At 39.9% G+C, this 26,394-nt stretch overlaps 2 protein-coding genes across 3 annotated transcripts; one reads left to right on the top strand and one right to left on the bottom strand.

Annotated features, from left to right (window-relative positions):
• The first annotated feature begins 10,391 nt into the window (after window positions 1–10,391).
• Window positions 10,392–12,861, top strand: LOC135679435 (serine/threonine-protein kinase-like protein CCR4). The gene has a single exon (XM_065193187.1). It carries the CDS (start codon window positions 10,392–10,394, stop codon window positions 12,705–12,707), a length of 2,316 nt encoding a protein of 771 aa, XP_065049259.1. The 3' UTR covers window positions 12,708–12,861.
• A 199-nt stretch (window positions 12,862–13,060) lies between these two features.
• On the bottom strand, window positions 13,061–22,674 carry LOC135679436 (bromodomain-containing factor 1-like). Of its 2 annotated transcripts, none has more exons than XM_065193189.1 (8): window positions 22,543–22,674; window positions 19,520–20,414; window positions 19,334–19,411; window positions 18,388–18,619; window positions 16,253–16,349; window positions 15,568–15,697; window positions 13,672–14,034; window positions 13,061–13,493 (listed from the first exon to the last, which is right to left on the bottom strand). In XM_065193189.1, exons 2-8 carry the CDS (start codon window positions 20,372–20,374, stop codon window positions 13,308–13,310), a joined length of 1,941 nt encoding a protein of 646 aa, XP_065049261.1. In that variant the 5' UTR covers window positions 20,375–20,414; window positions 22,543–22,674; the 3' UTR covers window positions 13,061–13,307. The 2 variants fall into 2 exon arrangements, with proteins under 2 accessions (XP_065049261.1, XP_065049262.1); XM_065193190.1 differs by having other exon boundaries at window positions 13,251–13,478.
• Between the last annotated feature and the right edge of the window lie 3,720 nt (window positions 22,675–26,394).

Raw genomic sequence — 26,394 nt, 5'->3', positions numbered from 1 at the left:
GCTCGGAGAAAGACTAATTCGAGCGCGGATGACGCGGACACGTGACGCGTTGTCGCTTCGAGGGAGCGAACAGTAAACGGAGAAAGAACGTCAAACGTAACACAAGTAAAGGCTTTACGGTCTATTTCTTTTACGTGTGTTTGAAGGTCGAATCGTTGATCGGACGTCGTTGTGCCTCCGATGGCTGCCGGTCATTCCAGGAACCATCTTCTCTCATCAATGGTTCCATGGACTTTACTCGGTTTACTTTATTTATATATATATATATATATATATATATATATATATATATATATATATATATATATATATTATCTAAGTGATTAATATTTAAGTTATAAAATAATTTGTTTTCTTTGAACGAGACAGTGTTGAATATATAAATTATCATATCATTCATTTCAACTTATAGACTACTTATGTTTGATATTGTTAGTGAACATTTGTGTCGTGATCGAGGTATCAGCACAACTCAGTTCAATCCCGGATATATAAGGTTGCCCATGTGAATTCTCATGTGGTGAGGGCGAGCATCGGGTCAAGTCGGGTTTGAGCCTCGTCCCTCGAGTGTGGTCTTCTCTCTTGGTGAGCAGCCTACTTCTCCGTTGCTGGATTCCTATACACAGGTCGAGGTCGGGAGGGGGATTTTCTGACTCGATTCCTCCGAAGTTTAAGTTAACTTTAGGTGAAATGAGATAGAGTTGAGTGTTTGAAGTCTCCCCCTTCGGATTAAGGAGGGTTAGCTTTTATACCTGCGAGGATGAGTTGATCGTATGAGGTCAATTAACTATGGCCGACTTTAGCTTCTGTATGAGCATTGACCGACCTGCACGGATCGGTGCCGCATGGCGTCGCCCTGAGCTTTCCGGGACAATTATACCGTGATGATATTATTCGTACGGAGGAGGCGGCAAGCGGCTGCCCACCACGTGTGTGCTGCGTACCATATCGTATTTGAGGTTCTACGTCTGCATCGTCATATCTGCTTGTATGGGTCCACATGGGTAATACCAAAATATACCATATCAAAGATGTATATTTCTACATCCTTATAAATATTTTAGTGCAAACATCATACAATCTAATTGTTAAAGAATTATATAAGGAAATCGTAAAACGTGATTTGTATATCGATAGCTAATGATCACTTGAAAGGGAGATTCCAAAATGTCATGTGATTTGCATATTGACGACTGTGACCTACCTTGGCGTGTGACCACTTATTATGTTGATGGCATAGCTCCTCTATAAATAATTCAACGGTGCTATGTTGAGTGACATACTCAAGAAGTTACTCAATTCAGTTTGATGTTAGTGTCTTTTCCATGCCTTTTGTTCTCAAGATCTTTCTTTGGTTCGAGGATTTGACATGAGATTTAGCCACAATTGTGTATGTAGCTTTGCTTTCTTATGATTTTTCCCTTTTCCTCTTAAATGTGCCCACCTCTCCCATGTGGTTATGATATCTGATAGCGAACAAAAGTACCAAGGCTGATGAGTCAATATGGTTAGGTCTGCGGAGCTTATTGCTAGGTGAGTAGGACGATAAGGTGGCCATGCCCTCGGGAAGGAATATTGGCCGACGTTGGTTGGGATCTGGACTGGCTTGTTGCTCTCCTTTGCGCGACGGAAGGTGTCTCTTAGGTCGAGGTGTCCATCGGTCGGGAGTGGCCGTTTGGGAGCAACTCAGACAAGTGTCGGGCTGGCGGAGGCGGCTGGACCCTTATCTGAGGATGTTGATCCAAGTTTCACAATTTGCCGTTTCGAGCATCGTTTGTGGTGGGATGCGTCTCTCCGACTCCGGGATGAATGGCAGTGCGTCCTTGTGTACTGGGTGACAATCCCCGGATTGAGATGCTCGTCGCTCGGGGGTGTCCGACTTCCTACAAAATGGCCTTCGTTGGGAGCTTTCCGATTTTGGCCCCTTCGATGAGCAAGTTAATCGAGTATTCCATATTCCATTTTTTTCTCCCCCTTAGCCGAGCGTCAGCCAGGGGCTTTTATACCTGTGTGTGAAGGTTGGTTTTGGCCTCAGATCGGCGTGGCCACTGACTTTCCTAGGGGTGGGACGACTTCTTTCACGAGATGACGTCTTTGGGGGTGCTTGAGTGGCATCAGACGACTCTGCCCCAGGAGTAGACGACACTACCCCGAACTCTCGGGGTGGTCAAGTCGCACCGTGTATTGGTACCGAACTTGACGTGACATGCACCCCGTGGTTTTGACGGCATGTAGCATTGCGTTAGTGGCTGACGATGTATGGTGTTGTCGATGATTCATCTAGAGCCAAAATGTGCCCTATCAATATCGATTGATCTTTCTTTGTTCCGACGATTTTGGTACAAGATTAGGTTTACTTTCTTATGATTTTCCCATTTTTCTTTTTGAATATGTCCTTCTTCATGCTTAAGATATTAATCAATCTTTCTTTAATTCTGGAGTTTAACCTAAGATCTTGTTAAAATGATATATATATATATATATATATATATATATATATATATATATATATATATATATATATATATATATATATATATATATATATAGGTTTCTTCTCTTAGGTTTCCCCTTCTACGCGATATTTTATCATTTCGTACTCGCTCTTCTACTCCACCTCCGTGCTTTGCTACTCCTACTTCTTCTCCACCTCATCTCCTTCCTTCACCTTCTCTCCCTCCTTACCCTTAATCACTCACTTCCTCCACCTCCCCCTCTCCTTGCTCATTCTCTGCCTCCGTTGTGTCCTCTTTGCTCTCCTACTCCTTCGTCTTCATCTCCTTCCCTCATTTTTGGTTACTATCTATAAAGGAATTAGACATTTATCTATCATAAATTCATCATATAATTAAAAAACCTAGTATACTCTTTGTTACAATAATGCTTTAATATAATTGTGAAAGTTCAAGATGACCTGATCGAAATTGGATTGAATTATACTACTAAATGAATTGGATTACACTCATTTCATAGAACCTATTAAAGAATATATCAAATTCGTAACTAATTATCCTAAAGTTATAAAACAATCACTAAAATCTTTAAATCACGTTCTATTGGAATTGTGAAAGTTTAAGGTCGTTCGATGGAAGTTGATTCATTACATTCAAAAATAAATTGAAATACACTCTATTCATAAAAAAAATTGGTACATCAACAATAAATTCTATCTTAGTTTTAGTAAGATTTAGCGGTGGGGATCTTTTTGGCAAAATAAAAAAAAATATATTTTTAACAAAAAATAATCATGAGGGAGCATCATCCAATAAAAAACCAATAGTAATAAAGGATATTTTAGTGTCACCCCATGACGACAGTCGATAGCCATCTCGAAACAAACGTGATACTTTTGAATCGACATAACACATGCATATAAAAGTAACACAATCGACTGTATCTTTAAACTGACTTAGGCTTCGAAGGGGTCTAAGTCAGGAATCCCCTTTCCCAGCATTGACCTGTTATGCAGGAACTCGACGTCAGAGATGACTTTAGCTCCATTTCAAGTTGACCAAGAGACACCAATGTCGATCCTCCGTTTCTCTCCATTCAATCCTCTGAGTGACCACATGAACACCTTTTTGCACGATCGGGACCGAAACAAGCCATGCCGATTATTGGGTCACGACATAAAGGACTACAATAACTAGTAAAGACTTTTTTTTTGATAAATTACCTCAAACATATTTCAAAGTTCAGAAGCTCCATAAATTAGTTAGTTTCGAAAGCATTATTCAGGAATAATAGGTCATAACATTGGAAGTATATATAATTATTTGTATAAAAAATTTAATAAATAACTCATATTTTCACTTCATGTGTTTAACCTTATCGTTCTTCTATTTCTTATTTATGTCTTTGTCTATCAATAGAATAATTATATTTGCGCTCATCAATTATATTTAATAAATAACGCATGCATGGATGTCAATCAAGTTTAGTCCACTGTTAAGTTTACATGTAATATAAGAATAACCTTTTCTTTTCATTTTGTAAAGCTAATATGATTGACGAAGTTAAAACACACAGTACGTTTACAAATTTCCACAAACAACTAAAAATTTTCAAAGCCTCCTCGAGATCACAAGAAGCAAAATAATAAAAAAAAAACTCTACGAGGACGAGTCATATTTGTTAGAAATCTTTTAACTATGAGTACGACATATTAAAATTTTTATACTTATGAAAATAAAATATTTAACCTATTGTTTTTATAAGTATAGAAATTTCTCATTTTCGATCTCTCTCTTACAGATAAATATTGTCTAACAACATTGTGCCAGGGATCAATAGAAGACAGATGAATTATTCTGAAAGCATGACACCATTATAATCCAAAGAACCTCTTGCAAGCCCGTAGCAACTTGCCTTTCTTCCTGGAACACCTCATCTGCTGTTGCTGCTCCATTAACTGATCCCCATCGCCAGTGTCATGGATTCTCCAGTAGCCTTCTCTAGCCGAGGATGACTTCCTCATGGAGAAGGCCCTCCTGATCCCTGCCTCGAGGGTGGTGGAGCTACTACCCCTGATGACTTCAGCCCTGAACCTTTGGGAGGAAGAGGAGCAGGTCCTGTTAAGTATCTCTCCGAACCTCTGCCCACACTCCTCCTGCTGCCATGACAAGTGGCCATGAGGCTTTGGATCAGCTCCCTTTTGTCGAACTCTTTGTTCAGGCTCTGGACCTTCTTTTGGTGGGGGAGACGAGGCAGTAGGGTCTGAGAAATCCATGGAGCTTGACTTGGCGGTGGCGTTTGAGCTCACTCCACTGAGGTTACATAGACAAGTCACAGATGTGGAAATTGCAGTGCTGGTTGTGGTGGTGGTGGAAGCAAAGGGATGAGCAATGATGAGAAGATTGTGAGTGAGAGTGTGGTGGGTTGTTGGAGATGAATATTACTGCCATTGGAATTGAATTCACCATATATATATATATATATATATATATATATATATATATATATATATGAAATGCATGATATTTTTTATTATTGTTGTTCTCTTTGGTGATTGGGAGTTACTGTCCTAAATAACATTTAGTGAGAAGGAATTTTGAAAAACAACATATCATTCTTTTTAAATTTAAAGATAAATTATAAAAATAAGATTCGAATTTAGATTTTTTACAATTATCTATCAAAAATTTTATCTAAAAATAAATCAAATTCTTTGCTTGTCTTTGCAGGTATGTGCTGGCGATTAATTGCGTGGACCACTGTATTGACTTTTAGGTGAGACGTGAAGTATGAATGCGTGATTAGCATTTGGTATTGGAGTATACGTGATGTGTGATATACCTTTCAACGTTGACATTTCCATGCATCCATTGGAGAAGCATATTTCAAAAAGTGTTGGGTCCATCTCATAATTGGGCTCGGAGATGATTTAGACATTATGTTCAAATCTCTGATTTATTATATAAAAATAAAAAGAGGAAGGGGAGACGTTAATTGCAATAAGCTCTACAACTATAACGGTGTCGATATACAATTATAACAATGTCTTCTCTAAGATGCTTTTCTTATATAAGATCTAAATTTTTTATTTGATGAAATCTATCTAAGCTAATGATGATATGTTATTGTTGAATCAAGATTTATATTATTAATATTATTATGATCATCTAGTTATTTAGAGAATATTCATTATAAATCTGTTATCATTGTTAGTAATAATGGAGGTTTGAAACGGACTATGTGGTTTTTCTTTATGCTACTCTAGTTAATATTTATTTTTGATAATAAATTGATATTATGATGAAGAGTTCATTTTGATACACAAAAAGAAAAAAAAAATTATTTCATCATAATATTTTTTTTCAAATCAAAGTCAGACATAATTTCTTCTTCTTTTCCAATTTTTTTTTTCTCTTCACACCTTCTCAATTTATCAATTTAAATGTATTTAAAGCTTATAGTCATATTGAATTCTTTCTAAACTTTATTTTTTTTTCAGTTATTGGACATTCAATTAAATCAAGTCTTTCTTCTGTCCCTCTTTTTCCATTGTCTAATTAAAAATATTTATATCGTGATGGGAAATGTTGAAGCTATTTTGGATTCTTTTCTAACAACTTAAAGCTCATTTGTTAAGATGCATAATTTCTTTAGCTTTTCTAACACCTCTTTATAGAATTGATGATTATTTTGATCACAAAACTCATACTAATAAATATATGTTTAGAAAAATTCAATGTGTATAGTCTTACTTCTATAAGTAAAATAAATTATTTTATCATGCTAACGAAGCTTAGACTCAACCTTATATGGTCTAATTTTTTTTTAGATGAGGAGTAAAAGACTTATAAAGATAAATATGAAACGAGTGGTATCTACCGATCCAATTCGTATGTAGAAAAAGAAAAGTAACAAGTCATGTGCTTCATTGCACATCGCCACCATGCACAGTCACCTATAGAGATATCTTTTTCTCCTCCTTCCTCATTTTTTTTCTAACTCTTTCCTTCGTTCTTCTTCATTGTCTTCTTTCTCTCCTTCTTCATTCGTCACTCATTCCTAATTTTCTTTTCTTTCTTTCTCTTTGAAAGATTGATACCCCAATGATCGAAATAGATTGATACCCAAAACAACTATCCTCGATTTATAGATATTTGAGGTATTCTCGTATTCTACAAAGATTTGAGTTATGTATATGGGTTCTTTATATGTGGGTCCCTCCAATTCCACGTATTTCCAGGTTGATCCATGTCTAATCGCTACTAACATCATCACACCAACATTTCCGTCTAGTGATGTATTGATGCTATTGCTTCATGTTATTTTGCAGCTGAGAATTAGGAATTGTACGTATCTACATATATATATACGTAAATGATCCAAAAATAACGATGATAGGATCTTCAAAACGCTGATATGGACGTGTATTAATGTTTGCTTGGTATGAACAGAGAGATCGATTCGAAGACTGCTAAGACTGGTGGAAATCTCGAGAGGTCGTTCCTTTTCCATGCCAATTCTTGGTCCCAAAAGTAGAGCTGCCTCATTTCCAATGTCCGTGATCACACACCAATGAAAAGGTTGCCCCTTTGACTCAAGACTTTTGGAATCCCATTCTTACTTTGGCTCGGTAGGGTTCACACGGAAGACATATGTTACCTTCGATTTTGGATATTTTATGGATTTTAAGTCAATCGAGATCTTTTTTTTTTTTCTTGTTGGTCTCACCAGACAGTGATATCGAGAGATCATATATCCGATAAAATCTTTTCGATACTTAAGTTAATTTATTGCTCAGCTGAATCTACGTATAGCTCAGCTGAATCTACGTATATACGTGTCATTATATCGCAATAGGTTTAATGATTCCAAGTGTACCTTAGTGAATTTTGTTATAGTCCGGTATGTGACTCTTATATTGAGATCATGGTTAAATGTTATGAATGATTATATGTATCATCTGATCATAAAACCCGATAATTACATAGTAACAACTTGTTGAGTCAACTCCAATATGTGTAATGTTATCGACGTCACATGACTCGTGAAGTAGGAGGTAATGACATGTTAACCAAGTGCTCACGATTTTGACATCATGTGAGTTAGAAAGTTTATATTAAATATAACTATCAATTAATCGTAAGAAGTGTTTAAAATATTTATACAAAGTCTCCTTCAAATTGGAGCAGTAAATCAATGAACATTTTGTTGTTTATGGGGCACGAAATAAAACAGGAACAAAGAAAATTAATCTGAGAGTAAATTTCATGCCATGAAACATTTTGAATTTTTTGCTCATCCAAATTCTTTTGTTGAATGGAAGCAAATGGATAGATGAATTAAGTTGCATCGAGATCTGAGTTGACCAAACTAATAATAACAAGATTGAGCTAATCTGAAGCTGTGAATACAATGCTAATGTTTCTCTTTCTAGCTCGGATTTGACCTGTGCTTGGAGTCATTGTGTTGGAGGAGGAGTCGTCGTTCACATGCATAATTGCGAAGTCGCCTTCTCCTTTGAGGTGTGAATCGCTTCAGCTTTTTACTTAACCATGTCGGAGAGAGGATCTCCACATCCAAAAAGATAATGTTTGGTGGAATTAGGTGAGTATGAAACCAAAGGCATGACGCTGACATTGGTGACATATCTATCACAATTTTGTTCTTCTTTTTTCACCTTAACTTTCTCGTAATTGGAGGGTTAAAAGATATTTTGTTTAACATCATCGATCATAAACCATCTTATTATATAGACACGTATATGTCTTGTTAAGTCTGATGTGTATTTTACGATTAGATAAGACGAGATAATTTGTTATAATGATTTTTGAGGTACCGAAAGATCCTAAAATATTTTGTTATAAATTATAAATAAAAAAATTAATATTCTTGATTTTAATGAAAATATTATCGTGGTCCGATAATATATATATATATATATATATATATATATATATATATATATATATATATATATATATATATATATCATATTTCCTCAATATATCATCTTCACTTGGTCGATAATCTTACTCATTCTATCAATATGTCGTATAAGGTCTAAACCTACAAGGCACCAACAAAGGGATCGATTCGACTCCATACGACCGATCATATGGGAAAAGTTTTCTCAATATGTCATTACTACTTATGATCCTATAGTTGGTTGAATAATGCGAATAATTGTTCCCTGTATTAAATACGACCTCAATCCAACAATCGTATGTCGTACTATAAAAGATTCCCTAGATATATTCACAAGGAACCTCTCTATGATCAATTACATTTTTGAACTATACATTTGATCCAACTCTTCAAATTCATACTAACTTTCACGAAGACATTATCGAGCATTCCCTGATAGAGTTTTATAGGGTTTCAATATGAATCATCTAGACTCCTGATGCCACGATTCAAATAACCAAAATATATCACGTAGAAATCTCAATCACAGAATATAATATGTTTCATTCATACATCATCTTCGCTTCGACCGACTTGTTATATAAGATCCAAACCTATAGGGCACCAACAAGAGGATCGATTCGACTCCATAAGGTTGACAATATAGAAAAAGTGTTCTCGACGAGCCGTTATTGTTTACGATCCTATTAATGGTTGAACAGTATGAATAATCATTCCATGTATTAACTATAACCTTAATTTAATAATCGCATACCGTATTATAAAAGATCCCCTTGATATGTTCAAAGGGATCTCTCTACGATCAATTACATCTTTTGAACTATGTATTTGATCAACTCTTCAAATCCATACTAACTTAAGCATCGTAAAAGACATTATCGAGCACGCCCTAACATAGTCTTATAGGGTCTCAACTCGAATCATATATATCAACCTATGTTGAGCGTGAAAATAGCTCTGAGTTGGCTCCGAACCACTGCCATGATTCAGACAACCAAAATGTCATGTAGAAATCTCGATCACAAAATAAAAATAATCCATGTCGTTGACTCAAAGCAACTAATGTTAATAAAACATAGCATTAAACATTAGAACCTATCAAATGTACGCTTTCCCATTCTCTGTCAACGGAAAGAGACCACTTTTCCTTTCGAAATCAAATAACCAAACCACAGTCTTAGTTGATGCAAATATAATCAACCTTATCAAACAGGAAGTCACTGCAGCAGATGCATACCGAGCAATTAAGAACAGTCCTGCGACATCATGTTCTTCATCGCCATGACCTCGCGCTGCGCAGATCTAATTAGAAGAATGGAGGTTTCTTTCTTTAGCTCACACCTGTGATAGCAAAAGCTCGACAAAGGTAACCCAAACAGCTGCGGCCATAGAGACCAACATGTTGGAGAAGCAGCTGAGCTGAGCCTTTCGACCACAGAGAAGGAACGGTTTCTGAGAGATCGAACTGCAACCTAAATAATGAGAACAATAAGAGCCTTTTGGAGAGTAAAGTCAATTAAGGTTCACGATTAATCTTCAGATGTCACTGTTGATGGGACGATAGAAGCCAAATTTAATGTCCTTTGATGTTCACTGTCACTGCACAACCTGCAATCTCTGCTGGAACAGTCTTGGCACTCAGATTCTGACCCTTTCTTGCGGGGGGGGAGCCTTCCTAGAATCTCGAATCCGTCCGGTGATTCTGACACCGCCGATGGACTCGACATTAGAGGTTCGAATGGGATGTGGGGCGGGGAGGGGTGCTTTGTGTGTGTACGTGTGCGAGGAAGGGTGCGCCAAATCCACGTTGGGGAGCGCAAAAGGTCTCATTCCTTCCTCATTGCAGTCTGCAAAACCGCGTCCGCAGCCTCTCTCTCTCTCTCTCTTCCCTTCTCGAACAGAAGAAGCTTCGGCTGCTACAAAACTTACTCCCTCCTCCGTGTCTCTCCATCCTTTCCAGTTACGATGAGATTCTCCACCAGCATCAGCATCACCAACACCCCACCATCCCAATGTCGCCTTGGCTACTCCTGATCTTCCTGCACATCCTTTGCCTCTCCACCACTCCATCCGTGCTATCCTCCGCGTTCTCCACCGTCGCCATCGCCCACTTCTCCGACGTCACCTTGGTCTGCGCGTTGGTGCCGTCGCTGATCGCGGACCGGCGGTACGAGCTCAACTGCACTAGCGCCTCCAGCCGGCGCCAGTGGACGTACCCCGCCCGTCGCATGACCTACTCCGCGGTGGCCGCCGGCGACGGCTTCCTCTGCGGCCTCACCGTCCCTCCCGACGGCTCCTACGCCACCATGAGGTGGTGGGAGTTCCCTGGCCATGGATCCGAGAGGTACGGGAAGAGAGTCTACCGAGGGCCGGCGCTCACGGCGCTGGCCTCCGGCGACAAGCACGTCTGCGGCTTAATTGGCGGCGCGCACCGGCCGCAGTGCTGGAGGTGGACCGAGCTAGCCATCCCCGCCGGGATGAGCTTCTCCGAGATCGCCGTGGGGCGGGACTTCGTCTGCGGCCTGCTGGGCTGCGGCGCCATCCGATGCTTTGGGAAAGACGCGGCGGTTGTCGGGAAGGAGCCGACCGGGAACTTCAGCATGGTGGCCGCAGGGACACGGCACGTGTGCGGAGTCTCCGACAGCGGTAAACTGAGCTGCTGGGGTGCGGGTGCGCCGGAATGGGATCCGACCCCACTCGACATCGTCTCCATGGCGATGGGGGAGAACAAGACCTGCGTGCTGCGGTTCAATGGAACAGTCCTCTGCTGGGGGAAGGGCTCTCAACCGCCGGACCACCTCGCCAGCGAGCAATTCATCGTGATTCAGGCGAAGGGCGACGCTATCTGCGGCGTTAGGTTGATCGATTACTCGCTGGTGTGCTGGGGAAACGAATTGTTCCGGAAGAACCACACCGTCTACGACCGCGTCCTGCCGGGGACCTGCTCGCCCATCGCGAGCTGCGGATGCGGTGTGCTGCCGGATTCCGGCACAATGTGTCCTTCCGATGACGAAGGGATCTGCCAATCCTGCAAGCTCCAACTCAGCCCCAATCCTCCCAGCAATCCACCATCGTCTCAACAGGCAAGCAGCAGCAGCAACAGGGGGAGGGTGTTGCTGATGGTTCTTGGATCAGTCGGATTTGGCCTGGGGTTATGCACCTTGTTGGTGTGTCTTGCATTCAAGAACCGGAGCAATGGCCGACGCAGGCGGCCTCCGCTGGCGGCACCATCATCGCAGGTGGAGCCTACTCTCGGCGGTCTGTTAGACGGCGCCAACATCGAAGAGGTCTCGATCCAATTCCTCCTCAAGGTCACCGACAACTTCTCGGAGGCGCACAAGATTGGCTCCGGCAGCTTCGGTGCGGTCTACCGCGCGACGCTGCCCGGAGGATGCGACGTCGCAATCAAGCGCGCAGAAGTGCCGGCAGCCGCGGCGACGTCCATGTCGCGGCGGAACGAGCAGCAGCGCCTGCGCGACGCGGAACAGCGTGAGCGCGCCTTCAGCTCCGAGCTGGCCCTGCTCTCGCGCATCAACCACAAGAACTTGGTCCGCCTGCTGGGCTTCTGCCGGGAGCGCGGAGAGCGAGTGCTGGTGTACGAGCACATGGCCAACGGCACCCTGCACGACAATCTCCACCGGAAGCCGATCGCCCCGCCGTCGCCGCTGAGCTCGTGGCCGGCGCGGCTGCGGTTGGCCCTCGACGCGGCGAGGGGAATTGAGTACCTGCACGCGTACGCGGTGCCGGCCATCATCCACCGCGACATCAAGTCCTCCAACATCCTGCTCGACGAGGAGTGGACGGCGAAGGTAGCGGACTTCGGGCTATCAGTGACGAGCCCGGACGACGAGGAAAGCGTCGCCGCCGGCACGGTGGGCTACATGGACCCGGAGTACTACCGACTGCGGCGGCTCACGGAGAAGAGCGACGTGTACAGCTTCGGGGTGGTGCTGCTGGAGCTGGTGACGGGTTGCAAGGCCATACACCGGAGCCAGGAGGCGGAGGGGACGGAGGAGGAGGGGGAAGGCAGCGCGACGCCGCGGAACGTGGTGGAGATGGCGGTGCCGTGGATCGAGGCGGAAGACATCGGGCGGGTGATGGACCGAAGGGTGGCGCCGGCGTCGGCGGAGGAGGTGGCGGCGGTGGCGTACGTGGGGTACGTGGCGGCGGAGTGCGTGCGGGCGGTGGGGTGCGATCGGCCCACCATGGGGCAGGTTGTCGGGGCCCTGCAGCGGGCTGTCGCGACTTGCGGCGAGGAGAAGCGACCGGATCGGGCCGACCCAAGCCAGGCACGCAGGCAGCTATCACGTGCGCACAATTCTATGTGATGAAGTGCATCCGTATATATATATATAAATATATACACAAACCCAAGCCTCAACCTTTGGATGATTTAACATTCTGCATCAACCTTCGTGTTATCCGGGCTTGCTCGGATTGATTATATGATTCATCAGCATCTCCCCTCATCCACAGCATCAAACTCGATAAATGCAACAAATAAAGTATAGGGATCAGAACTACACTACAGGTACCGATTGATTATGATTGAATTAGCTGCAGCAATACCATTGTCTTGATGAATCACGTTGCACGAGCACCATTGTCTTCTCCAAGTCTACTGGAGCAGTTGATAAGCAAACACCATCTGCAACAGTATATTCTGCAGATTAATACCAAATAACGCCAGGAATAACCTTATTCTAACACATCAAACTCAGCTTTACTACATTGTTGACAGATCCTTTTGTCATGAAAATTTATGGTTATGACAAGGAAATCTGAGTCATTATATACAGTTTTAGGACTCTTCTATTAGATCTACTAATAATATCCCAGCATGCATACCTGTGATACATACACTAGGACAGTTATCGGTTCACAGGACATGCTCTTGAATTGGAGAGGAAAAGAAAGGAACACACGAATTATTGTTTCATGAATGCTTCAACGGCAGAATGAATGGGGCCGTTTCGAAAAGAAACATTATGCCGACTCAAAGAATGGGGGCCGTTCCAGACAGACTTAAGGTTGCTTGGGAAGAGGCTATTGCATAGCCGCAGAACCAGATGGTTCTCTTGCATCTTATTCAGCTGATCCTGTTCAGGTGATTCCTGCAGTCAAATCATCAATATGAAAAAGGAGGCATCAATCATCAAAAGCAAGCACGCATCACCACTACTGCCTTCACTGATAGAAGACTCTTACGACTCATCATCGAGGAACAAACACTCAACATCAATCATTTATGATGATGCATTTAAATATCAAGCAAACGCAATCAAAAATTACCTCTAGTTTTTCTGTCATCTGCAAATAATGATGTGCAGATGTTTCCTTGCTCTGGATAACTTTCTGCTCTTCAGGTTGTGTTGCTTCTGTGCACCGTCCTTTCAACTGTGATTTAGAGTCCTCAGTTCCATTCTCAAGAGACTGGTGGCAAGATTGATTATTCCCACCATTTTTATCATGGTCAAACTCGTTTTCAGTGTCCATTTCCTGCTTCTCCAGCTGCACAGAGTCTAGTTGCTCAGAAGTCTCGAACTTTTCTTCATCATCAGCTTCATCTGCATCGGCATTTGGATCAGTCTCTGGGGAATGACCCAAACTAGAGGTAGCATCCTCACTGCAAGGGTTATCTAAAGGAGAGCTTTCCTGAAATGCAAAATCAATTCAAACAAGTTTACTAAATGGAAATTTGAATTAATGTCTAGAAGCTGTGAGAACAGGAAAAAAAAAAGACTAGAATTTAGAATGAAAATAAAGGGGGAGATAACCTCAAGATCCATTGAATAGTGCGAGTAGTGTGAGCAAAAAAGACTTGGTACATAACAGCAATGTATGTTAGGTTCAACTTGGTCCTTTGATGTAGACCAATGATTTGAAATTAAGTGCTCATAAGAAGAATGGCTATTAAGCATCTACAGAGTACTGTGTCACACATCAGAGTTCAAAACATTGTATGTTAAGTTTTTTTACACCAAAGGATAGACAATCAGACATCGGAATAGAACAGTTGTGGGATGCAACTATCGACAGGAATGCAAATCATGATTCTTCAGTTCAAAAATCAAAATCTAAATCACAACTCAGGTAAGGCAAATGAAATTATGAATAAACATAAGAATTTTATCGCCTACATTTTCAGCATGAGATATCCTTCAAGAGTTTCGAACTTAAAGTTGTGAGACAAGTTTGTTTGTCTCGATTATACCCAATATATTAGGATTCGTAATTTCCTACAAAGACAGACCAAAAACCATTATAAGAAGCTAAAAGGCTACTGCAACCATGCAAACCAATGTGAGTTGACATGTTTAAAACTAGAAAGGGCCTTCTAAAAATGAACTGATACCATATAGTATACAAGACCTTCATGAACTGATACCATATAGCATACAAAACCTTCGTAACATTTAGAATTACCAACTAGGTGATTAAGAAGGTGACACCATCAGGTTTCATTCTGTGCAAGATAATAACACAATGCAATCAATCAAAAAAACATCGATTCTGCCAAATGAGCACCCCGACTTGAACTTATCAGCATGGAAAACAGACCAGGACATGTCAATATAGAATACATATGCAAGAAAAGAACACACAAGAATAAAGTCTGACATGATTAAAACTCATGAAAATGAAAGATAAGCACCATGCAGCGTCGACTAGACTGCCACTCGACCATATCACATCCAAACTAATTTGATCCTATTTAACTTCGTATGGACTAAACTTTTGATTTGATGACCAGCCTTTCAAATCTGTAAGATGCTTATCACTGGCTATTGTTTGAATAATGTGTTGATGTGAAATCCTCAGTGGACTATATCCTCTTTCAACTGTGGTGAGATTCTTTCTTATAAAGTTTCCTATGGTTATTATGGGAGGATGGTCAAAACGACAAGCTAATATCTCTTTTAACTCTCGTACATGTTCTTGTGAAGGCCAGAACCATTGATGACTTCCAACATTCTACAAATATTATCAATATAATCCAACACAATGTAAAGGTGAAGCCAATCTAAAGTTTGATTATACAATCAGGTGTTTCAGCACATAGAATTAACTACAGAATGTTGCAAACTTCAAAATAAAACTTCATTCACATGTCGAATAAAACTGTATATAACTAAATACCATGCAGAGTAATAGGGATAGCATAGCATTAGCAATCTTGCTACCCACCTCTAGCTTTAACTCTCCAGATATATTAGGATCACTTGCATAAGCTTGACTTTCAACAGCTTCTCGTTCCTTTCTGCGACGCCTAACAACACAAACAGCACAAAGACAATCGCTTTTGTGCTGATCGATTCTGTGATATAATACACCAAACTTAGTTCAAGTATGTTGATAGACAAGATCAAAGGATTTATAAATGACCTAAAGAACTATATGCAATATCCATCTGGTCCTCAATAATAAAAAAACACATTAATATGTTTACTGCATTCATTGATCGTCATTAAAGGAAAAAATATGCTTGTAATCCAATATATGCAACAAGGTAGTTGCAAAGATGAAGCAGATAAATCACAATATGCATTTTTCAGAGCAAGGAAATGCCAACACTAAAATGTTCCTTTTCCATTTCTTCCTCTCCTCATTCTTCAACTTATTATAGTATTCTAACCTTATTTTGCATGTATTTACCTAATAAAATATCTTTTTCTTCTCACCTTCCACTTCATCTCTCACAACAACAGACCAGACCACCCACAAGAAACTGATCTTTCATTCGTCTACGGAGCTTCTCCTACCATCAGATTGATTGAACAGCCGATATCTCAACTTGAAATCAGACTAAAAGCATAACAGCAAATAAAGAGATACTAGAGAACTTAGTTTCTCTTGTTTAAAAATGACTTACCCATAACGTCGCCGTTTATGCTTTGACTTGCTTTTGGGATACAGCTTATCCTGACCTGATTGTGAAGCATCCTCAATTTGAGTGCTCTCAGAGACACCTATAGAGATGTTCACATCTTTTAATATTCAAATGAATGGTATGACTTCCAAGAAAAAATAGTCATACATTGATGCAGAAAAAGGGATAAATATCCCCGTGATAAAAATTCAGCAGTTCATTGTCAACCATAAATGTTTTACACATGAAATGATCTCAAATCTAGGAACTAGAGAACTACTATACTGCACGTAATAGAATTTACCAACATAAACATAACAGGAAAATCATAAACGAATTAAACATACATGACCAAAGTTAGTAATCCAACGAGTCACATCTGCAACAAAGATAACATTGAATAGAAGAACAGAAATAAGCTATGAATATTACATAAGCACATGAACCAAGGAATTCTCAACCAAAGGTATGGCCTGAATAAACTGCTATCAGCTGGCCTCATGAGAAGCGAGAAAAAAGAAATTGCTTAATTGAACAATCAAAGGAACCATTCAACAAAAGCTTAAATAGAACATTAAGGAGGAGTTCTAGTATCAAGAAGCCAGCATTATTCAGACTAAAGTTAATCACATCATCACCATTCGACAATTATTTTTTGCCTCCATTACATAACTATTATTGCCCTGTTGTTGATGATTTCACTATCCAAATTTATCTTAAACTTGCATTCTGGTAGACAGAATTACCTACCAGATATTTACGGTTCCCCTTTGAACTTAAGACTTCTTTTCTATATATGCTTACCGATTTTGAACATGTAGTGAAAATCACATACTATTCATGTAAAACTAACTAAACAAGTGACAAACTTATCATTAACACATCAAAAATGTGAATGATTAGATTATCAGAATACGTTGTGCATTAATTACTACCAGAAAATCTTACAACACTAATATAGTTTAAAACATCAAATCATGGAAAATAAAATTTGGGTGATCAGTATAATGATCTTTCATATTCTTACGCCAGCCTATGAATGCTCTTTGTACCTCTTTTGCATCTTAACTTTGAACTTATAAAATAGAATAAAGTACAACCTACAAAGAAATCAGACTGAAGCAAACCCTTCATCTCTGATACTAGCTACATTTGCAATGAACTTTGAGCTCCAGTGCTCCACTATGACTCTAAAAAGTATGCCTCCAACTTCAACATACTAAAACCTCATGTTCAGATTTCAGGATTTCATGTTTTGGATGTATTAAAATTTATATGTAGCTATTGAAGTTAATTTTGTGCATGCAAAAAACATATTTATATGTCAAATAAATCATTGAAAGAACATTTATGAATCCTCTATGGTGTTATCAGCACATTATATGCTTGCGAAAACACTGGTATCTTGTATCTCTTGTGTCTGACACAGTGACACTCGAACACACTTGTTCTATTTGAAACAGTACAAACATCAATTACTTCATCGGCTGTAAACATTTCCAGAGTTTTCATTTAATCCATCCTTTAGGATTCAGAGCTTCTTCAACCATGAACAGTACACCTGACAAGCATCCACGGGCCCAACCAAGTTACTGGTACCACACCACTAAGCATACAGCTCATTTTCCTTCTTTAATTAATTTTTATCAAATGATACCAGGTGGTGCAGGTATACCACCCAGTATATTTGGTATCATACCAGCCCAAAAAGCTGTCAAAACCATTGTCCAACAAGTAATTAAAACTTTGTCTTGACAAAAATATTTAAACTGGTTTGCCCATCCCTGAACTTACCACAATTTCTTTTTCCGAATTAGGAAATTGAACATAAAAAGTGATGTGCACTGAAAGCTTTAAAAACTATAGCTGGTCACAAACTATGCACAAACATTTAACCAATATTTTTTCTTTCTGAAGGATGCAGGCACAGTCAATCTTCTGTAGCAATAAAGGAGTTCAATAAGATAGGATAACATAAGTGAAACAAAAGTCAGGCACAACCAATTGTTAACCTAATGGTTTTCTGGAGCCCATGAAATTGATTCAACTTAGTCTGGAAATACAGCTGTCTGCCATACTATCCAAGATGAGAAATCAAAAAAAGAAAAAATTGTAGCCAGAAAAAAAATGACCAATACCTGCTGTATCAGAATACAACCCAGCGGCCAGCCAATACTTTGTGAAATTCTTTTTCACCCGTTTCATAAGGTCCACAACATAATCACCCTTATTGTTGTATTTAAAACAATTGTCCCAGATATACTGCACATCCTTGAAAACATCTTCTGAATTCATGTATTTAAGACCATGTTCTAGGTTGTGAGCTATAGTGCCGAAGTCCATAGGAGTGTCAATAATGTCAAAATAATCCTGGAAATGATGATCCAAATGTTGGTAAAAAACACATTGTATGAGTACAGATATGTTTCATTGCAAACACCAAATACATTCTACCATGAATGATATGTTTAAGGATCCAGCAGTGTCAATGGACTTACCTGACCCAAATCGGACCTAATAAAATGGACATGCATGAATCCATTAGGTTATTTTCTTGGGTATGGATTAGTTCAAACATGATGGTGGGTACAAAATATGTCTTACACTCTTACTCAAATATAATAATTATTGAACTTGGATTAAATGTGTGGTTCGTGTTCTACATGGATACAGATACAACAAGACGTAATGTCCAAACTGTTTGGAGTCGGTGAGTCCTACATATATCTCTCCCAATAAAACCCTAGATGTAAATCTAGCATGCAATTATAAGTTAAAAGCTAAGTCTAGCATGTTAAAATTTCCAATCAAGCACTAAAAGAGAACTTATGAGAGAAACATTGTCAAAAGAGGTTAATCAGATTTATTTATGAACTTGCATGCTCATGGATAATAAAAAAATCTGGCCAAGTTGATATGTGAGCATTCCTTGGGTAAGGAAGGGGGAATGATTTTGAACTGCTAAGTATGATCTTAATTCTTGAAGTATCCATAAGACAACAGACATAAGATAAATGAATGATTTTGAACTGCCTTATATATACTAAATAACTGTGTGCTGGTTATTACTTATGTGATACTCACAGGTATTCCCAAAGCTACAGGATCAACTGGGGTGTTGAAGGGAACCGCCGCATCCATTTTCATCACTTTCTTTATCACCTGAACCGTAAAAAATTAAGAGAATTTTCTTCCAATATCACCAGGTAGCAAACTAAGAAGACAGGATTGTGCTGACATACTGATCATTTAAACAATAGTCCGACTTACCACCAGGGCAGCACTCAACTCTTTCTCATTATGACGAGCATCATTGTAGGGCTGTGTTCTTTCCTTTTGTCTTGAGTTCCTGGGCACTGGTAAGTCCTGCGTTCTTGCAGGATCTGCAACAACTGAATTCTTCTTGCTCAGCATCTGTGGAGGAATAACAAGTTTACCAAGATTCCTGTCTTGCATGATTTCACTTGAAATACCTAAACCTCTTGAAGATTTAATCCTAATGCTCCCTGCTTTTCTTGGCAATTTCTCCGAAACAGCATTGTGCATCTCTGATGTCTGTCCATCTGAATAAGTACTCTCCTCCTTTCCAGAAGCTGCTTCGATAATATTTAGTGTAACTTGTGGGTTGCTCTTTTCTGTTTCACTTGGTGTTTGTGCATCCGAACTACTTCTGTGGGGTTCAGATATTCTGGAAGACTTAAGTTTCACTTTAACACGACTGTGCCCTGCTTTTTCAGATGGTCTATCATTGGGCATCTCAGTATCAATATTTGACATTACACTAGGTGTATTAGACCCATTGGGTGGTTCAGGATCAATTTCAGATCCAAGCTGATCATCATCAACCTGTTCCAAGTTATCTTCTTTATTTACAGAAACAAGGTCAGGTGATGGATCTTTGACCAATTTAACCTTCTTCCCTTTCTTGTGGTATGCTTTGTGACCACGCTTCCTTTTCATGTCTTTCCAATTACTTAGAGGAGTATATTCTTCAGATGATGACGTTATGCCAGTGGCTGCATTGTCCTCAAACAGAAGAACAGCATTGTCTCTGTCTGGAGGATTATTGGTGCATATTCCAGTTCCCGGAACTTTAAGCTTGATTTTCAGTATGCACTTCTCCATAACCCAGCATCTATATATGATGGCCCCATGACAATCAAACCTTCTCAAAAAACAAGAACAAGAGAGTTATAAAGTACCATAAATAGACAATGAAAGAAAGTGAATACAAAGAGTTTCTGGTGTAGTGGCAGCACGCTCATGAGTCATGACAGCATTCTTCAAGAGCATAAAAGGAATACATACAAAAGATTCTTTTTTTAGAAGCACAGCATCCAACAATGAAGCCCACCAAAATGGTGACATCGGACAAGCATTTAACCATTAAGTATTTCATCCTCAGTTCAATAGTTAAAAAGCCACAATTCACTCACTGAATTTCCATCATAGTCAGATTGTTAAACCAGCAACCTGAAGGAATTATTTTTTACTAACTGATTTGGCAACATGGAATCTAGACTGAATGTTCTTTAACGTACAGATACTCTAGCAAACTTCCCTTATCGGTGTCTACGACACTCTAATATAATCGCGCTAATACTTTCTATTCAGAATCAATTATGTAACAGTTGGATGGGAGATCAGGATACTGAGCTTTATCTAATGGACCAAAAGCACATAGAAACAAAACCTAATGATTGTATTCAGATACGTAAACACACAGAATTATATATTTACATGCACACACAACCACACATATATATACACAGATACATATGTATGAAGGGCATCCATTATAATATACCTATACCACATAATTACTAGCATGGAAAAGCATGGTTGACTAAATAATGGCATTGGTAAACATGGTCGTTACATGAATTCCTTGATATGCATGCATTTTGTTCAAATAGAATCCATCCTATTGCCCCAATAGTAAGATTGATCACATAAAGTTACAAGTTGTACTTTTATGCACAGATAATAGCAATTGTTTAAAACATCATAGAGAAAATGACTATATGTTTTTGCATTGTCAATACAACTAATCCACAAATCATTCCAACAACTTGTGGCCAAATTCCAAAATGTTCACATAATTGATGGACAAACAGAGGAAATTCTTTCCTTTAATGTAACAGAAAAGTAGCCACATCCAATCAAATGTATTAAACAACAAATTTGTCTCGCCATAGCCAGAGAATGCTTTCCATAGAGCTGCCACATTAGGCTTTAAACAATTAATGGTTGCTGAGTGAAAAAAATGGATTGAGCACAAAATGAGAGTAGTATCTAAGAAAAAAAACTTTCCCCAGCTAAAACATTTAATTGATGGCCAGCATGCTGGCCTTGTTTATACATGCAACATTCAAGGTAGTGAAAAAGCAATAGACCTACCACGAAGATTCTTAAAAAAAAACATGATATACTTTGAAGAAATCAATATGATTCTTTCACTCACTTTGTGTTCCTACCATGTTATTTTTTTTTCTAACCAATATTCTGTAAGAAGAAAATACTTATGATGAACAATGCAAGCATCTTGAAACGGTTGTTGCAATGCCCAATACATGAACATAACATTATTATTACCAACAAATAAGATAATAACAAGATTAATAAGTTAGAAAAACACTGCCTAGATTTGATACTAAAGAAATGGTCATAAAAGGCAACATAATTCCAAAATTAACATAGAATAGTGGAAGAAATATAAGAAGAATTTACTCTTTAAGTTCTTGAAAGTAAAGGATAACACCAAGAATTTTCTTTTGCTATACAAGACTTAGTTCTCCGTGAACCAATTCCACAGCAGAATGATATTCGTGCTGTTTTCATCATGAAAGACGATACTAATATATATTTATAGCTTAAATCTTTGGGACAATCGAATTGCGGCATGTTATAAGATTTGTTGCTGGAGTTGCGGAACTATTTACTGGGAAGGAACACCAGCCCACAAAAGCGACGTTTTCTTACTAGCATGAGAAATCTTTCATGAGTTCTTTGAACACAAATACCCACAGGGGTGTTCGTTATTCGGATTCTTTTAAAACGAACAGAAACTCTAGGTTAAGACACTCGACGAAAGAAAGGTTGTCGATTAAGGAACCGAGGACCTTCCCCGTTGACGGTTGTGGCACTCTCAGGAGCTGCTCCGACTTGTTGGGCGGCTAAAAGCCGGGGCCAGGCGGACAAGAGAGGAGCCAATAACCGCGTGTCCGCCGGACCACTCATCCGTGCGAGGGAAAGAAAGATATAGAGAAAGATAGGTAAAGTGGAATCTTTACCTGAAGGACGGAGGCGGCGTGCGGCGGCGGTATATCGACGGCACGAGATCCCGACGGCGGCCACGAAATAATCGCTAGTCCGCGCGACTTAGGGCTTCAAAGCGGAAAAGGGGAATAATGAAACGAATTGGGCGACCTGAGCGAACCGGTCTGGAGATAAATTTTATTATAAACCTGACCGAACCGGCAAATAAAAATCGGTTTATTTTTTGTTTAAGTGAATTCGTTTTCAATTCTGTAAAACTACATATGATTGAATTCTTTTGATTGGCTCGAAATATTACTTGTTACGACTTAAATATCATGGACATTTAGACAAATGAGTATTTTATTAATATTTGATTGTGAGTACATCGTCAGTTACTCATTATCCGATACATGATCATCACGTCGTATCTAATCTAAGGTAGAAGAAGATGATGAAGGTCACCTTTCTAGTCTATCTATATACACAAGGGTCCAAGGCAGATAGTTTTGACTATCCTTCCCTTGTTGTATCCTATACAATCAAATATAGAATAGAGAGATGATCACCTTCCTGACCACTCGCATCCACACTCATATGTCTTGGGGTTTACAAACTTGGGTGTTAAGAAAGATCAGGTTAGGAAACATATATCGACCTTGATCTTCGTGTAGGTGGCACCTTGGAGCTTGACATTTTTACCTCACAAGTGCCTCGAATAACCCTATATATATGAGTCCATACCACGTTGAGCTACTCAACGACATCTTCCTGTAATATTTTGGCATTAGAAGGAGGGCCTGATGTCATAGAAACGTCCAACCGTCGATCATCTCAACGAATGCTTAAGAGAGGAGGCTTTGCCCTCGACCCGTAGTACTTTCACCTAAGGGGTGCAACAGCCACCCTTTCCACATATAGATGCATCCATCTTGATGCAAAAATCGATGCGATACTAATGTTTATTCAATGATTCGAGTCTCTCATCCCTAGGGATGAGATGTCTATTCAATAATCGAGTATCTCACTCTTAATGATTACTTAGAGACATGTCAGGAATCAACCATAATGTAGCTCAACATCAAATGAACATTTCTCTTGAGGTACAACCGGTAAAGCAATAGCCTCGCAAGTTTGCTCATGACCATTAACAAATAATTAATGATGAGATAGGCAAGCTATTAGGAGTAGAATTTATTCCCAAGTTATAGTACCCCAAATGGCTCACCACTATTGTACTTCTAAAAAAGTCTAATGAAAATTGGAGAATGTGTATTGACTATACTGATCTCAACAAGGCATGCTCGAAGGACAACTATCCCTTTTTTGGATTGATCAGTTGGTTGATGCTACCTTAGGTCACGAACTCCTCATTGTCACTTATGCATTCTCGATGTATAACTAAATCAGAATGACATTGGGGGATCAGGAACACACTTCCTTTATCACTGACTAAGGTATATATTGCTACCGAGTCATCAGAGATGTGCCCACCTCAATCGATCAGAGAAGTCCAATAGTTAACGAGTCGGATAGTAACACTCAGTTGATTCTTATCCTAATCTAGTGATATGTGTCTATCTTTCTTTCGGGTATTAAAGAACCTAAAAGTTTTCCTATAGACTAAGGAGTGTCAGGAGGCTTTCGAAAGGTTGAAGGACCACCTCGCTTAGTTGTCACAGCTCACCTCCTCTATCTCAAGTGAAACTCTAAGCCTACCTCGTTGCCACCAACCTAGCTATTAACTTGGTGTTAGCATGGGATGTCTCAGGTGCTTAGAAGTCTATCTACTATATTAGTCATATTTTGAGCGGACCCGAAGAACAATACCCCCTATCGAGAGGTTCGTATTTTTTTGTTAGTCTTGGTAACAAGAAAGCTCGACCCCTATTTTCAAGCTCTACCGTCCATATGATGGATGCAGCTGGTCTCATAGCTGCTCGTGTAGGGACACTAGAGATACAATACAGGTGCTCATTGGAGAATGGTTCACTGATTGATCCGCTTATGGAATGTTGGATGGTTGATGATGCCTTATTGTCAGACAGCGATTCCGTAGTCCTAGTGGTGTATCTGGTCCTTAGACTTGAGACACCAAGGATGTCCTGTATGAGTGCTCCACTCTTTGATACCAGACTTATAGGTTTGGCTATCCCAGATCTAGTACAGCTGGTCATTGGGAGTGGTAGTCGACCTTACAAGGGCTATTGAGTGTCGATAGAGGATCATCCACTCTCGGCGTCATGAGAGGAATATCCTATGTGTTCTTGCTCAGACAAATCCCTTGCCAAGGTCATTCGGGTTGAGAGAGAAAGAGTTCTCTGGGAGAATCCGATTAGAGCGAGACTCGAGTAGAAATAGTATGGGTCTGACAGCACCATGCTCGATATACGGTCTCTGGGATATTAGATGGATGAGGGACTATAGGTACACGGTAACTAAGGACAGACAGGTCCAATAGATTGGATTCCCCTGTATCGTCTAAGGACTACAGCGTAGTGGCCTAGTACATCCGTAGTCGATGAGTCGAGAGAATTATTACAGAGATAATAATTCACTGAGTTAGAAGGAGTTCTGACAGGTATGACTCACGGCCAGCTCCATATTGGGCCTAGAGGGTCACACACATATGATAGGCATTGCGATGAGTAGAGGTTTGGATATGAGATATCCGACTGAGCCCTTGTCTTATTGGATGCAGATCCAATACCCACTAGGGGAGGACCCATTAGGGTTTGACAGGGGACCTCTCTAAATAGGAGGGATTCAGAGCCTCATAGGCTAGAGTCTTTGCTTGCCTTTCCTATTCTCCTCTCCCTCTCCACCTCAGAGCAGGCCTAGAGTTTTGAGAAGTGTCGTCGCAACCCTACTGTGTGGATCACCACTAGAGAGGAGGATGCTTGACCTCCTTCACCCTCTCTTAAGGATCTGCAAGAAAACATGGATATACAATCTCCCTAGGTAACACAATCTACTCAATACGCAGTTTTAAGTTTCGTGGATTTTGCGCACCAATCTTCGCATGACGACGAACATCTCTTTGAGAATCGGGGAATTTGTTTTCTTGTTCTTCTGCTGCGCATATGATGTCGCCCCCCAAGATTTCCCAACATATCAAGCATGATATTGCATAACTAATGATCGCCTATATCATAGGTCTTTTAGTCAATCATTCCTCAAATGTCTAATATCATAATAGGCCAAGAGGGTGCTTGTCGAGATGCAGAAGAATATTTATGAGGAGCATATTAGTGGATGAACCATCGCCTTCAAAGTACTTCGATAATAGTTCTAATGGTCGATCCTACACAAGGATGCAATAGGCTATGCCCAAAGATGTGATAGTTGCTAAAAGTTTGCACAGAAACAATATTAATCGATAATCTTTTTAAGTTCGATCAATTACAGATGACCCTTCACCCAATGTAGTATGAACCAAGGTTCGTAATACCGTACCGTACCAGTGTTTCAACCTGGGCTCGGTACCGGTACGGTACGGTATACCGAGCGATATACTTAGGTGTGCCGAGTACTGTAGCTCTGCTACAGTGCTATAGTGCTGCAGTGCACTCGGACCGGTAACAGGAGGTCCGTGTACCGGTAACCTGTCGGACCGGTACGTACCGCCCGTACCGGGCGGTATAGTTCGGTACTGCAGACCACTATGAACATCTTTGGACCATTTCCACCCGCCTCAAGCAAACAAAGATTTCTTATCATTGGAGTTGACTATCTTATAAAATGGGTGGGGGCTAAGCTAATGGCATCGATCACCAAGAAATAAGTTGAGGGATTTGTATGGAAGAATATCATTACTTGTTTTAGAATTCTGAGAATCATCATCGGATAATAAAATTTAATTCAATAATATGAAATTCAAAGAGTTT

Source organism: Musa acuminata, chromosome BXJ1-7 (genome assembly GCF_036884655.1).
Source record: "Musa acuminata AAA Group cultivar baxijiao chromosome BXJ1-7, Cavendish_Baxijiao_AAA, whole genome shotgun sequence".
Lineage (NCBI taxonomy): Eukaryota > Viridiplantae > Streptophyta > Magnoliopsida > Zingiberales > Musaceae > Musa > Musa acuminata.
The sequence above is the reverse complement of the archived record's forward strand: the minus strand, read 5'-3'. Positions and strand labels throughout refer to the sequence as shown.